General features: G+C 46.2%; 1 protein-coding gene across 1 annotated transcript in view; it reads left to right on the forward strand.

Moving 5' to 3' along the window:
• Window positions 1-14,513, forward strand: part of LOC129697932 (dedicator of cytokinesis protein 9-like) — a 317,261-nt gene that overhangs the window by 143,995 nt on the left and 158,753 nt on the right. The window contains 1 exon segment of the mRNA XM_055636668.1: window positions 1,062-1,151. Within this exon segment, the coding sequence (XP_055492643.1) occupies window positions 1,062-1,151 (90 nt within the window).

Below are 14,513 nucleotides of genomic sequence, written 5' to 3' on the forward strand. Positions count from 1 at the left end.
TCCATGCCCTGTCGCTCCAGGTTTGTGTTGCTTTAAATCAATCCACTATCCCTGTGACCTCTACCCTTGTAAGATTGCAAGGTGTCGTCATGCTAATGTGTGATGTGGAGAACACATAAACCAACCAGTAGGGTGTCTGTGATTCTGTGGCCCGTTACTACATCAGACAAAATCAGATCGAATGACAGTGGAGTCCTAGATAAGATGGCTGCTGGCCAATGCATGTTACTATCTAGGCGTTACAACACAAGCATGCAAATATATTGGAAAGTGAGCACAAATGCAATAAATGAGAGCACTGGAGAAAGTGTAAAGATTATTCCCAAGAGTCCTTTAAAAAAGATCCTGGGCCAGAATTTCTCTTATTCCTTCAGGGAGAAGATACAGGAGCTTGAAAGCCAGGATGTCCAGAATTAAGATCAACATCTTCCCCGCTGTTATTGGACCCCTGAACCAATCCTCTAATTCACTCTACCTTCCCTGAAGAGCTACCACACACTTACCTCATTTGATTATTCGTTTATTTGCTTTGATGATCTTTGGCACTAATTTTGCTCTGGAATCTTGGACCATTCTGCTGTTTTCACCCTTAGTTGTATTTATCCTAACTGTAGGTATATAATATTTAATTGCACTCTGGTTCTATGACAATAAACTAACCTGAATCTCAACAAGCTATGTATGTATTTTCTGAATTTAATTTGAAAGTACTAAAATACTATATGAAAAAGTTAGAGTAGAGAAAAAGTTATGATGTTTCCAGTTCCTGTAAAGCATTAATCTTCCTTATCATTTATATCGGTGTTGTTAAATGCTTGAATCTGGCTTCTTTCTGCTGCCTTTTGATTGAGCTATGTATTGCTTTCAGTAAACACTAAGAAAATCCTTGTACGATGCATCATCTGTCTGAGACTTTAACTCTGCCTGCCTTTCCACAGACACTGTGCAATGCTAACATTGTCTTTATTTCGGATTTGCCGGGTTTTTTTGCGTTAGTTCTGGAGATTTTGAACGTGATATTGCGTTACATTGAAAATTGCTTTCTTTTGGTATCTTATCAGATCAAGATCTTGAAACGCCACGGGCGAACACTGTGCTCCACGGTGCCAGAGAATGCAAGGAGGGAAGCTCAAAGCTTGCTCGTCACAGAAGTAAGTCCCTCGGAGAACAGCGATTAGCAATAATAACCACAGATTCAGCCTTAGCGCTTCATTGACTTGTGGCTATAAATGGCTCGACTCACTCACTGCTGTGAGGCATAGTATTTATCATTGTACCGCTGCTGGCAAATTCATTTCACTTGCACTTTATGTGCAATGTGACGAATAAAACTGATTGTATTGTATTGTATTTGTTCCACTTGGCACGCAATCCAGAGGAGGAAGGTAAACTCAACTAAGTCGCCCGACAAGTGTTGTATTTCTGTGAGTGTAGATGATTAAGGTTGATCTGGTTGAGGAGTTCATGGTGTCCAAAGGAATGAACAAGGAATGGACAAGGCTTCTGTTGGGGGATGGGGAGGGAAACTGTCTCTGTTGGGGGATGGAGAGCGAAATGTCCAGAATTTAGGGATACATATAACATTGAGCAGTCCAGAATGGGAAGAAGGGTCTCGACCCAAAACGTCATCCATTCCTTCTATCCAGAGATGCTGCCTGTCCCGCTGAGTTATGTCAGCATTTTGTGTATATATCTTCTATGTAAACCAGCATCTGCTGTGCCTTCCTACACAGGAACTGGCCCTACAGCTGACCATGATACTAATGTAAACTAATCCCACTTGTCTGCACATGCTCTTGTATTCCTCCATTCCCTGCCTGTTCACGTGAATGTCCAACTGCCATTTAAGCCTCTAGTGTTTGATATCACCACCCTGGGGGAAAAAAGACTGACTATATACACTGCCTGGCCCTCATATAATTTAATGTACTTCTATCAGGTCACCCCCTCCTCCTCTGGTGTTCAGAGAAAATAATCCAAGTTTGTCCAAACTTTCCTAATGGCCACCAATGCTCTCTAGACCAGGCAGCATCCTGCATCCTCTCCAAAAGCTTCATATTATTTCTGTGGAGTGGTGACCAGAAATACACACAATACCCAAAGTGTAGTCTCACCAAAGCTTTATACAGCTGCAGTGTAACTTCCCTACTCTGATACTCAATTTTCTAACTGATACAGGAAAGCATGCCATCTGCCTCCTCTGGCACCCTGTACATTTGTTTTGTCACCTTCAGGGATCAATGGACTTGCATTCCAAGACCATCAAATTCAAGCCTTGATCATTCAAGAGTGGTGTCAGGAACCTGTTGCGCACATAGTACGCCAGGAATTTGGACCACTCTCCCCCAAAAGGCTTGGGCATAAGGGTGAATTGGAAATTTGAAAACAAACTTCTTGTTAGGCAGAGAATGAAGGGCTGTTCATTCAAGTTAAGTGGCTGGAGTCAAGGTACTAAACGGATAATTAAACTGAATAGAATTGAATTTCTCCATTTACTCACATCAAAGTCTATGCCAGCTCACAAAGCAATCTTATTCTCTACTTATTTTCCCTGTAACCTATTCTTCCCACGTTCCCTTCAAATTTCCTCCCCTCCCCCCGGGGCCCGCCTTTAACATTCATTAATTCCTGTACATCCTAGGGGAAAGTGACAGTGGCCAATTAAGTCACCAACCCATCCGACATTGGCATTTGGGGGCAAACCAGACCACTTTGGGGAAACCCATGTGGTCACAGCAAGAACTTTCAAATTCCACACGGAAAGTGCCTCGGGTCAGGACCCAGGTTGCTGAAGTTGTGAGACAGTCGTTTTACTAGCTGCGCCATTTGTCTCTTGAGATCCCTTTGTCACTACCTGATCGAATAGTGCTTGAAATTGCTTGTTGTATAAAGACTCACGGGTTAAAGGCCAGGAGGATGACGGACAAGGATGGCAAAGTTCAGGAAGGTTGGATGATGAGAGATGTTGCGAATTTAGTCAAAAAGAATAAAGAAGCATATGTAAGGTTTATGAAGCTGAAATTGGTCGGGAACTTTGCGGAATATGAAAGAAACTGTAGAGAACTTAAATAATGATTTAAAACGGCTAAATGGGGCTATGAAATGTCCTTGCAGAGAGTGCCAAGGCATTTTATATGTAACTAGACCAAGTACAGACCCATTGGGTCTGTTCCCACAACGCGCGGTTGCGAGGGAAGGGGGCGGCCTGACGTCATCGCGCAACTCCACGTGCTGGGCGTACGCCGTCAATGCGCCTGTGGGCCGACAGGCTGTTGACGGGCGGGATTTTCGGACAGTGCAAGCCTGCGGGGACGGCGAAAAGAAGCGGGGGGGACCAGGCGAAGCGGGAGTAGAGCCAGGCGGCAGCAGCCGTTACGGTAGCGCGGGATACGCGATGAGAACGTGCCCAGCGTGAGGTGAAAAAATGGGGGAGGGGGGGAAGTATTTTATTAAAAATGTGTACAGAAAAATGACTACATTTAATGAGGAGTCGATGAGCGAATGTAAAAGTGAAATCGCTAGCGAAATGGTAAAAATCTCGGCATTTTTGCGTCTGGTTTTGGCGGAGTAACGAATCAAAGGCAAAAATAATGACAAGAGAGAAGGTAGCACCACTTGGGGACAAAGAAGCTAATTTATCCTGGAGCCAGAGAGAGTGGGCAAGTAGTGAACAAGCCCTTTGCATCGTACTTGGTAGTCACCAAGGAAAAGGACATGGAGAATAGTGAGATCCAGGAGAGGTTTGCTGATACTCTGGGGTATGTTGATATCAAGGAAGTGAAGGTGTTGGGGCTGGTGAAGAACATTGTGGTGGATAAATCTCTGGGGTTTGAGAGGATCAATCCCAAGTTATTGAGAGAGGTGATGGTGGAGATTGCTGGGGCCTCAGCAGAGATTTTTGTATCCTCTTTAATTTTTGTATTCTCCTTAGCCACTAGTGAAGTCTCAGAGGACTGGAGAATAACCAATTTTGTTCCTTTATTTAACAAAAGAAGGAAAGACAAACCAATAAATTATAGGCCAATGAATAGAAGTTATGGGTTGGATAGTTCAGTCTTTTTCACGGAGTGGAAACATCAAATATTAGAGGACATAGACAATAGGCAGTAGGTGCAGTAGTAGGCCATTCTGCCCTTCGAGGCCGTTCATAGGTTTAAGGTGCGAGGTGGAATGTTTAAAGTAGATGTTTATGGCATAGAGCGAGGTAGGTTTTGGACGCTGCTTCCAGGAGAATTGGTGGAAGCTGATATGGCCTCAGCGTTGAAGAGCCATTTGGACAGGCCCATGAACAGGCAGGCAGGGAATAGAGGGATTTTGATCATGTGTAGGCAGATGGACCAGCAGGTGCAGGTCCGGACCAGCAGGTCCAGGAACAGCTTCTTCTCTGCGGCTGTTACATTACTTAACTCTGCACCTTGGTGATTGCCAGTCACCCCCCCCCTCCGGACACTCCTTCCCCCAGAAAAATGCACTACTACAACTGTATGTACGTATATATATTTATTGCTCATTATTCTATGTTCGCTCTTCTGGGAGAGATGCTAACTGCATTTCGTTGTCTCTGTACTGTACATGGCACAATGACAATAAAGTTTGAATCTGAATCTGATGGGAGTGGTTTAAATTGGCATTATGGTCGGCATCGACATCATGGGTCGAAGGGCTTGTTCCTGTGCTGTACTAGACTGTTCTATGATCTGAATGTTTGGGGAATTGCCAAGGGAAAGTTTCGATTTTGATTTGTCGGCAAGTAGGTTTGTTTTATGAAAACAGTGGAGGATGTTGTACAGGAAGCAGTGGTAAAGTGGAAAACAGTGATGTTATTCTAATGCATCAAGTATTTAATGAAGCAGTGCTTATAAATCTCACCGTGATATGCTTGAGAGCAGTACCGTGTGCTTTGTGATGTCTTGTTGTGTAGAAACCAGACCTGGAGACAGAAAACCTGATACACGGTTCCACTGAAACTCTTTTATTTTGGCCTGAATCTTTCCTGTTTACCCTACAGCTTTCTTATTTTGTTTAAATAAAAAGACTGGGGAGGTTTGAAGTCGCTTAGCTTTGATTATTTGGACTGAAGAGAAGTTTGGAGAATTTTGGCCCTTGGGAGTTTCTTGGCTCAGAGGAGGGTGGGAGATTTAGTCGACGTGTTCAAAACTGATACTGTGCGCAGCAGGGATAATTTTCCCTGAGTAGTGAGTCAGTTACTGGGAGCAAAGTTTAAAGTCCTGGGTCGAAGAGACGGGAGTTGCAGAAAGAAATGTGGGGGGAGGCAGGAAAGTGATAACCAAAAGGCTTCTCGAGGCAGATTTTAATTCATCTGACTGCCTGAGGAACCTTGAGCTGATGCGAATTGGAATTATTTTTAAGCAACGACTTCATAGAATCACAAGCCTTAGAAACAGTCCCTGAAACCCATTGTCTGTGCAGACCAATAGACACGGATCTACGCCGATCCCATCAACCCACTCTTACTCTCCCCATTTTAGTCATAGAGATATATAGTATAGAAACAGGCTTCTTGGCCCAACTTGTCCATGTAATGAAGATGACCTGTCTCTGCTTGTCCAATTACCATGTAAACCGTTTCTATTCATGTGCCTATCCAAGTGTCTTTTCCCTGCCGTTAAAGTGCCTGTTCCAACTACCTCCTGGCAGCTCGTACTATTTACTCACCACCAACTGAGTGAAAAGGTTGCCCTTCATGTTTGTATCAAATCTTCTCCCCTCTCACCTTAAACATGTGTCCTCTTGTTTTTGATTCCCTTACCTTGGTGAAAAGCCTGCATTCACCGTAGCTATTCTCCTCGTACTATCATACACTTTACAATCAACTCCCCCCCCCCAGTCTACTGCTAACCTACACACGAGAGGCTTTAGGACGTCTTTGCAATGCGGGAAGAAAATGGAGCACCCAGGGAAAACCCACACGATCACGGGGAGAATGTCCAAACTCCACCCGGTCATGACTGAACCTGGGTCACCGGACGTTGCTTCCACAGATGTATGTGGCAAGATCACTACTAATGCCTCCACAACCTCTACAGTTACCTCTTTCAGAACTCTGCAGTATAGTCCATCTTGTCCAGATGACTTGTGTAGGAAGGAACTGCAGATGCTGGTTTAAACCCAAAGATAGGCACAAAAGGCTGGAGTAACTCAGCGGGACAGGTAGCTGCTCCAGCCTTTTGTGTCTATCTTTAGTCCAGATGACTTGTCCACCTTCAGACCTTTCAACTTCCCAGCACCTTCCCCTTGGTAATAGCGACTGCATTCACTTCTGCCTCACTTGCATTTCTGACATGTTGCTGGTGTCTTCCACTGTGAAGACTGACGCACAAAACATACTCCCTTTGTCTTCCATTCCTTTGTTCTCCATTACTACTGCTCCAGTATCATTTTCCAGTGTTCCACTCTCTTTTACTTTTTCTGAAAAAGATTTAGCTATTTTTTATACATATTGTTGACTCTTTTATATTATTGACTAGCTCACCTTCATATTTAATATTTCCTCTCATTGCTTTTTCAGTTGCTTTCTATTTTGTTTTAATGTTTCCCAATCCTTCAGATTCCTGCTAATCTTTGCCATTTTAGAAACATAGAAACATAGAAAATAGGTGCAGGAGGAGGCCATTCGGCCCTTGGAGCCAGCACCGCCATTCATTGTGATCATGGCTGATCGTCCGCTATCAATAACTCGTGCCTGCCTTCTCCCCATATATCCCTTGACTCCACTAGCCCCTAGAGCTCTATCTAACTCTCTTAAATCCATCCAGTGATTTGGCCTCCACTGCCCTCTGTGGCAGGGAATTCCATAAATTCACAACTCTCTGGGTGAAAAGGTTAATTGACCTCCCCTTTATTCTAAGACTGTGGCCCCTGGTTCTGGACTCGCCCAACATTGGGAACATTTTTCCTGCATCTAGCTTGTCCAGTCCTTTTATAATTTTCTATGTTTTATATGTTTATACATTAAATGCCTTCTCTTTTGCTTTATGCTGTCTTTCACTTCCTTTATCAGCCACAGTTCCTCCTTTATCCCATAGCTACATTAATCAAATCCATTGTAGTCTCGCTCAAAACAGTCCTGTAATGTTTGTGTGCCTGTTCTGTGTCTTTTTAAATAATCTAGTTCAATTTCAAAAAGAATTGCTGGAGACATTTTTAATCGTTGTGATCTTGAATGTTCGTATAAACATGCCAGCTTTCTGGTGTGGCCAAGTAGTGTTGACTGGGAACATCTTGGATAGCACGTGGGATAAACACTGTGGGTTTTCTCATCCAAATCCTGTGATCGTTTGATCTTTAAACCCAGGATGCAAGCTGTGTAGGCGACTGTGATTCATGTCCGTGACTAGGAATGTGAGATAACAAAATCATCTCTTCACTTATTTGCAATAGAACCTGTTAGGCTTGAAAAACATGTTCCACGTTAGAGCTCTTTACCCCGCCATAGATTTTTAGACCTCTTTGCAGACATTGTGCCTTAAGTCATTAGATGAATCATTTCCGAGGACGTGATATAGGAATAGGAATACTTTGTGAGATTCTTTGCTTGCATACACAATGTGTACAAATAGCAGCCACCTACGGCACTGTCAAAATTGCAAAGTATGGCAGCTCCTCCTTTTGTCTCCCCATCCCCGTCCCACAGTTCCCCCACGCCATGTCCCCATTGTCCATTGTTCTCCCCCCACTTCCCGCAATGCAGTCCTCCCCAAGTCCGGGTCCTCCATTGATGTTCCCCTCCTCCCTCACGGTGGTCCCCCACGCTCTCGTTCACCGCGGGTCAACCCACGAGGCATCGCCGCCGCCGCCATGAGGCTTCACCACCGCCTAGGCCCGTTCGTTGCGAGGCTTCACCGCTGCCACCACCGAGGCCTCACCGCTGTCAATGCCCCACTTCACGCCTCCGTGGTGCTGACCCAGGCCCCAGCCGCAGGCTCCGTTGGCCGCATAGCCCGACCCGGGCTTCTATGCGGCCGGACCCCGACCTGGTCTTCTACGCCGCGATCCGGGAGGCATCGAAACCGTGGCGCCTCGGTAAAGGCCTCCGGCCGTGTTCCCAGTTCACAGCCGCGGAGCCCATCGGGAAGCTTCCTGGCTGCGCAAGGTGGTTATAGAACCTATACCAGCTCGCAGCTTCCAAGACCTTCCAACATTCCTGCAGTGCACTACTTCAGCCCTCTGGACAGGGGTGGCTGTGGCTTCAGTCTCTGTGGCCATGGGTTTGGAGTCCTCTTCCTGAAGCTCTGCTTCTCTCTCTCTCCTGCAATACATTGCTAAACCTGGCTCTCGACCAAACTTCTAGTAACGTGCTTTGCTATCTCCATTATGGCTCGGTGTCCGCTGCTTGGTGACAATACCTTGGCAAGACACAAGTTGCTGGGAGAACTCAGCAGGTCAGGCAGTATCTGTCGAGGAAAATGGACCGACAGTGTTTTAGAAACATAGAAACATAGAAATTAGTGCAGGAGTAGGCCATCGGCCCTTCGACCGACGGTGCTGATCCATCCAACTCAGTTGCCTTCTGGATCTTAAATATAGGAACTACCCTCTGTGGCTTCCCTCGAGTTCTTCTCTTTTGGATCGAAACCTTCCCTCGAGACCCTTGGGATGAGGTCCTAATGCCCCTGTCCCACTTAGGAAACCTAAACGGAAACCTCTGGAGACTTTGCACCCCACCCAAGGTTTCCGTGCGGTTCCCGGGGGGTTTTGTCAGTCTCCCTACCTGCTTCCACTACCTGCAACCTCCGGCAACCACCTGCAACCTCCGGGAACCGCACAGAAACCTTGGGTGGGGCGCAAAGTCTCCAGTGGTTTCCATTCAGGTTTCCTAAGTGGGACAGGGGCATTAGGATGTTATATTGTGTTGAGATGCCATGTAAATGCAAGGTTGTTAAAGAGGAATGTCTGTCCACAGAATCTAGTCAGATTCCAAATAATTAGAAAGAATATCTTCTTATTTCTCTTCTGCATCATTAAATCATAGGGACAGCACAGAGCATAGCACAGGCCCTTTGATCCATCAACCGCCCATTTACATTAATCCTACTTTAATTCCAATTTTCATTCTCCTCACATTCACATTAGCTTCTCCCCCGACTCTGCCACTCCCTTGCACACTAGGAGCAGCCAATTGGTTTAGTTTAGTTTATTGTCACGTGTACAGAGGTATAGTGAAAAGCTTTTGTTGCGTGCTAATCTGGCAACCCACATGCTTTTGGGATGTGATGGGAAACTGTAGGAACCAAGGAAGAAAGTCGTGCAAACTCCACAAAGAGAGCACCCAAGGACACGATTGCACCCAGGTCTCTGATTCCAGCCGCAGCTGCTCTGTGATTCACCTGGAGATTTGGTGAGACGTGGCCAGTTCCCCCAACGATACTCAATGCACTGCAGCCACTTAGGTTGCTTTTAAAACATACGAAGGTAGTTCACGGGAGTGATGAGGAACGAAATTTGACATAAGGATGTATTCGTACAGTAGCACAGTGGTTAAGTTACTGGGCTAATATCCAAAAGCCAGGACGTTTGATCCAGCCACAAAAGTTCAAAACCGACTACAGCAGCTGGGAAATTTTACATTCGAATAATTGAATAAATCTGGAATAAAAAGCCTTTCTCAGCAATGGTGATTATAAAGCTACTGGATTGTTGTAAAAGCCCATCTGGTCCTCGAATGTCTTTTCCTTCAGGGAACAAAATCTGTCATCCTTACTCAGTCTGGACCGCAGGGTGTTGAGAACAGACAGGGCGTGCTACCTTGCCAGGAAAGCCCACTCCCCCATGCAGAGCATCAGTCAAAGAAGCCAAGAGGACCAGGCAGAAGAGAAGCAAATTGACTCAGTGAGGGGGATCTAAATCACACTGGGGATTTAAGCAGCAGAAGGTACGGCTGCCAGGGATGGAGAGAAGAAATTTGACCCACATGCATTTGTCTGATAAATGTAGTCTTGGATCAGTTTACCGTGCTTTTTTACCCTTTCAATTTAAGGCCAACCGAAATGCTGCGAGTGTGATTCTATATCCAGTCCAAGCAAAGACTAGTCTATCGCTGTGAAATGGGAGATGGGTGTGTATATGGGAGATGCGTGTGTAAATGGGAGGTGGGTGTGTAAATGAACGATTGGTGTGTAAAGCGTCGATTGATGTGCAAAGGAGGTGTTGGTGTGTAAAGGGGAGATTGCTCTTCAAATGGAGAATCACTATTCAGCACTTCAGGGTGGCGCAGTGGCGCAGCGGTAGAGTTGCTGCCTTACAGCGCCTAAGACCCAGGTTTGATCCTGACTACAGGTGCTGTCTGTACGGAGCTTGTACGTTCTCCCTGTGACCGCGTACGTTTTCTCTGGGTGCTCCGGCTTCCTCCCACATTCCAAAGACGTACAGGTGTGTAGGTCTTCGGTAAGAATTGTAAACTGTCCCTGGTGTGTAGGATAGTGCTAGTGTACGAGAATCGCTGGTTGGCGAGGACTAGGTGGGCCAATGGACCTGTTTCTGCGCTGTATTTCTAAACTAAACTGGATGTGGAAAGTATCATAACAGTAAGTAAAATCAACAAAACTCTGCCTGTCTGAAGAAGGGTTTCGGCCCGAAACGTCGCCTATTTCCTTCGCTCCATAGATGCTGCTGCACCCGCTGAGGTTCTCCAGCATTTTTGTGTACCTTCGATCTTCCAGCACTTGCAGTTCCTTCTTGAACAAAATTTTGCCTGTGATTGACTGCTCTTTCAGTGGAGTTTTAGTTGAAGAGGACAGACATAAAATGCTAGAGTAACTCAGTGGGACAGGTAGCATGGTACACAAAAATGCTGGAGAAACTCAGCGGGTGCAGCAGCATCTATGGAGCGAAGGAAATAGGCGACGTTTCGGGCCGAAACCCTTCTTCAGACCCCTTCAGGGACAGGTAGCATCTCAGGAAAGAAGGAATGGGTGACTTTTCGTGTCGAGACCTTCCTTGAGACTTGAAGAAGAGCATTTGCATGATGCACTATTTGTGGTGGTTGTAAAATATTCCTGAACAGATGCTGAAAGTGCTCAGTGTTCTTAGATGGGGGGGCACAGTCCAATTGTATTGTATTGTATTCAAATTTATTGTCATTGTCTCAATTTGAGACAACAAAATGAATTTCCCTTACAGGCAGTATCATAAAAAAAATCACAAAAATAAATAAATAAAATAAATAAATAATAAAACATTAAAAATGAAATTGCAATAATGCTCTACCTAAACATTCAATAGGGAAATCAGGAATTATCACTTTCCCCAGAGAGCGGGGAGAATGTTGAATGTATTCCCACAGGGAGATATCGTGGTGTTGAGATAGGATCAAGGAGAAACTGGATAAACACAAGCGGAAGAGTTGGGGGGAGAAAGGAGAAAGTGGGGGAAGATTGATCTGGAGGTCAAATACTGGTAAGGGCCTGTCCCACGAGCATGCGACTGCATGTGGCAAGCACGACCTAACGTGGTCGCTTGAGCCGTACGGCCTCGCGGGGCCGGTCCCACTTCGATCGGCGGAGCCATATGGAGTTGTGCGGAACTGGTCCCGACATCGCGCGGGGCTCCGAAAAACAGACAGTGTTCAAAAATTCATCGCGGCAACGGCCTGCCGGCCCGCAGCCACATTGAGGCCGTACGCACCGCCTCGATGGGCATACGCACCATCTCGACGCTGTACGCTGCGCCTTGACGGCGTGCGCCTAGCGCGAACTTCCCGCGGACGTCGCTCGAACTTCACGTCAACTCGTACGGGGATCACTCGTCCTCCGCGCTGCCCCCGCTTCCGGTTTGGTCGCGCTCGCCGCATGCAGTTCCATGCTGGTGGGACAGGCCCTGTACGGGGATCACTCGACCTCCGCGCGGCCCCCGCTTCCGGTTTGGTCGCGCTCGCCGCATGCAATTGCATGCTCGTGGGACAGGCCCTTTATAGAGCAGATGACTGAGTAGCCTTCTACGTGATCTAAAAGTGAAGGAAAAAAAGCTTCAATTTCTCTGGAATTTAATTGCTCTGTCTGGGACATATGACAATAAAACACTCTTGACTTAGAAACATAGAAATTAGGTGCAGGAGTAGGCCATTCGGCCCTTCGAGCCTGCACCGCCATTCAATATGATCATGGCTGATCATATGATCATGACTTGACTCATGAAGCCTACAGCCCAATGGACACGCCTTAGCTGTGGTGTTATGTTTTTGTCCGTTCTTGTACTCTGGCGCTGCATTGCAAGATAACATTCATCTCTTTTTGTTCCTCGTGGACTGTTTGTAAATTGCACGATCTTTCCCTGAAGAAGATTGCTGTCAGATTTAACAATTGCCTTGGCTTAAACAACTGCTTGAGTGTTCCTGATTCAAATGTTTTAGTTGATTTATTTTCATTTTTGGGATGAGGACGTGATTCTCGTGGCCAGGATTTATTGTCTGTTCCTAGGTGACCTTAAGAAGGTGGGGATGAGCAACCACCTTGAACCACTGCCTCCCTGCTGATGAAGATGTCCACCACACTGAGGAAGGGGCTCCAGAATGTAAACCAATCAGTGCTGTACGATCATTGATACATTTCCAAGTCAGGATGACCTTTGTCTTTCAGATGGTGGTGTTCACCTGAACTTGTTGCCCTTATTCTTTTAGGGGGTAGATATAGAGGGTTTGGGAGGTGTTGTTGGAGTATCCTAAAGCCCCTGTCCCACTTAGGAAATCTGAACGGAAACCTCTGGAGATTTTGCGCCCCACCCAAGGTTTCCGTGCAGTTCCCGGAGGTTTTTGTCAGTCTCCCTACCTGCTTCCACTACCTGCAACCTCCGGCAACCACCTGCGACCTCCGGGAACCGCACGGAAACCTTGGGTGGGGTGCAAAGTCTCCTGAGGTTTCCGTTCAGGTTTTCTAAGTGGGACAGGGGCATTAGCGAATAACTGCAGTCACTGGACGATTGACAACGGAACAAATATCTCAGATGACGAGGCTCAATAAATGTCCCTGTTTCATTTTCCAGATTGAAGCGGGTTTCTTGCATAAATCAAATGGGATTTGTGTAAGATTTGCGTAAATAGATTGTTGATGGTCCATGCGGACTAGGTGGATCTGTTTTGTGCTGTAAAGGGCCTGTCCCACTTAGCGATTTTTTTCGGCGACTGCCGGTGTGATATCAGTGTCGCCAAAAGATTTCGAACATTTCAAAATCCAGCGGCGACAAAAAAAATGTTGTGAGACTTGAAAAAACACCGCACGTCATCCGTCGTCACCGCCGCATCGCGCCGCGAATTATTCGCTGACTTGATATGTCAGTCGATGATGCTGGCAGTTGCCGAAAAAATCACCAAGTGGGACAGGCCCTTAACTCTAAGACTCAATGCCAATTTGGTCCAGGTTACTGATGATTAATACCATGGGGGTAGAGATGGAGAGAATTTCTATTTTGGGACAGAATTGAAGGGTGTTAATATGAATGTTAACTGTTTTGGACTGTGTTACATGGCAAATAGCACAAGGAGTCATGTTGCCCCTCAAGCTTACTTCACCATTCAATTAATTATGATAGAATCATATCATAACTTGTATCAAGTTAATTTTCCTACCTGATCCACAGATCTTTCATTCATCTCATGTCCAAAAATCAGTCTAGCAAAGCCTTCAACATGCAGAGTAGTTGTAGAAATGTTTCATTTTCTCAGTTCTCAATAATTGACCTCCAACCGTGAGAAATTGCCTGTCAACATCTCCCAGAAGCTCCCGTGTGTCAATACCATGACCTCCTTCCATGAAGAAAATCAATGGATCGGTATTGTTGGGTCTCAATGCTTTTCAATTGTGGGTCACATTAAAGTATTGAACATTTGGGGAAATCGTGCTGGTAACAAATCACTGTTACAGATTTTACAACCATCTTTGAGCCCATTATGTTAGACACGTACTTGCAATATTGAGATTTATGGATTTAAGATGGAAATATTAATTTTACTTCGGAGTCACGTGAGTGACTACGTGAAGAACCCCGCCAGGACGCATGCATGTCATATCGCTACACGCATTGCGAAACAGTCAGGCGGGGTGGAACGACGTTCCCCCGCAGCGGCAGTTTTCAAAGCCGGAACCTGCAGGTAAGAGTTACTCTGCGGTCTTTTTGTGTTTTCCCATACTGATTTACAGGTGGGGAGCAAATGGACAAGTCGAAGAAAACAACGAGGGCTGCGACAAAGCTGGTGGGGGAGGACCGCGGAGTAGTGGGCAGCCAGCAGCGGCCAGCGGCACATTAATCACCCGTAATGGGAACAGCTGTGCCCGATGTCGCCTCCGCACCGGCCAAATCCACTCCGCAGCCGGGCGGTAAGGCAAAACAAAAAACCAACAAAGTCGTGGACTCAGATGAGTCCGACTTTGAGCAGCCGCGGGCGGCCAGCAACCGTGAGCGCTGGAGCCGGATGGAGCGGTGTGTGGAGCACTTGCTCCAACGTGACAGGCTCCGGGAGATGGAGTCCAGTCACTGTGGGCTCTATGGAAAACCCACACCAG

This window comes from Leucoraja erinacea, chromosome 6 (assembly GCF_028641065.1).
Source record: "Leucoraja erinacea ecotype New England chromosome 6, Leri_hhj_1, whole genome shotgun sequence".
In the NCBI taxonomy this organism is placed as follows: domain Eukaryota; kingdom Metazoa; phylum Chordata; class Chondrichthyes; order Rajiformes; family Rajidae; genus Leucoraja; species Leucoraja erinaceus.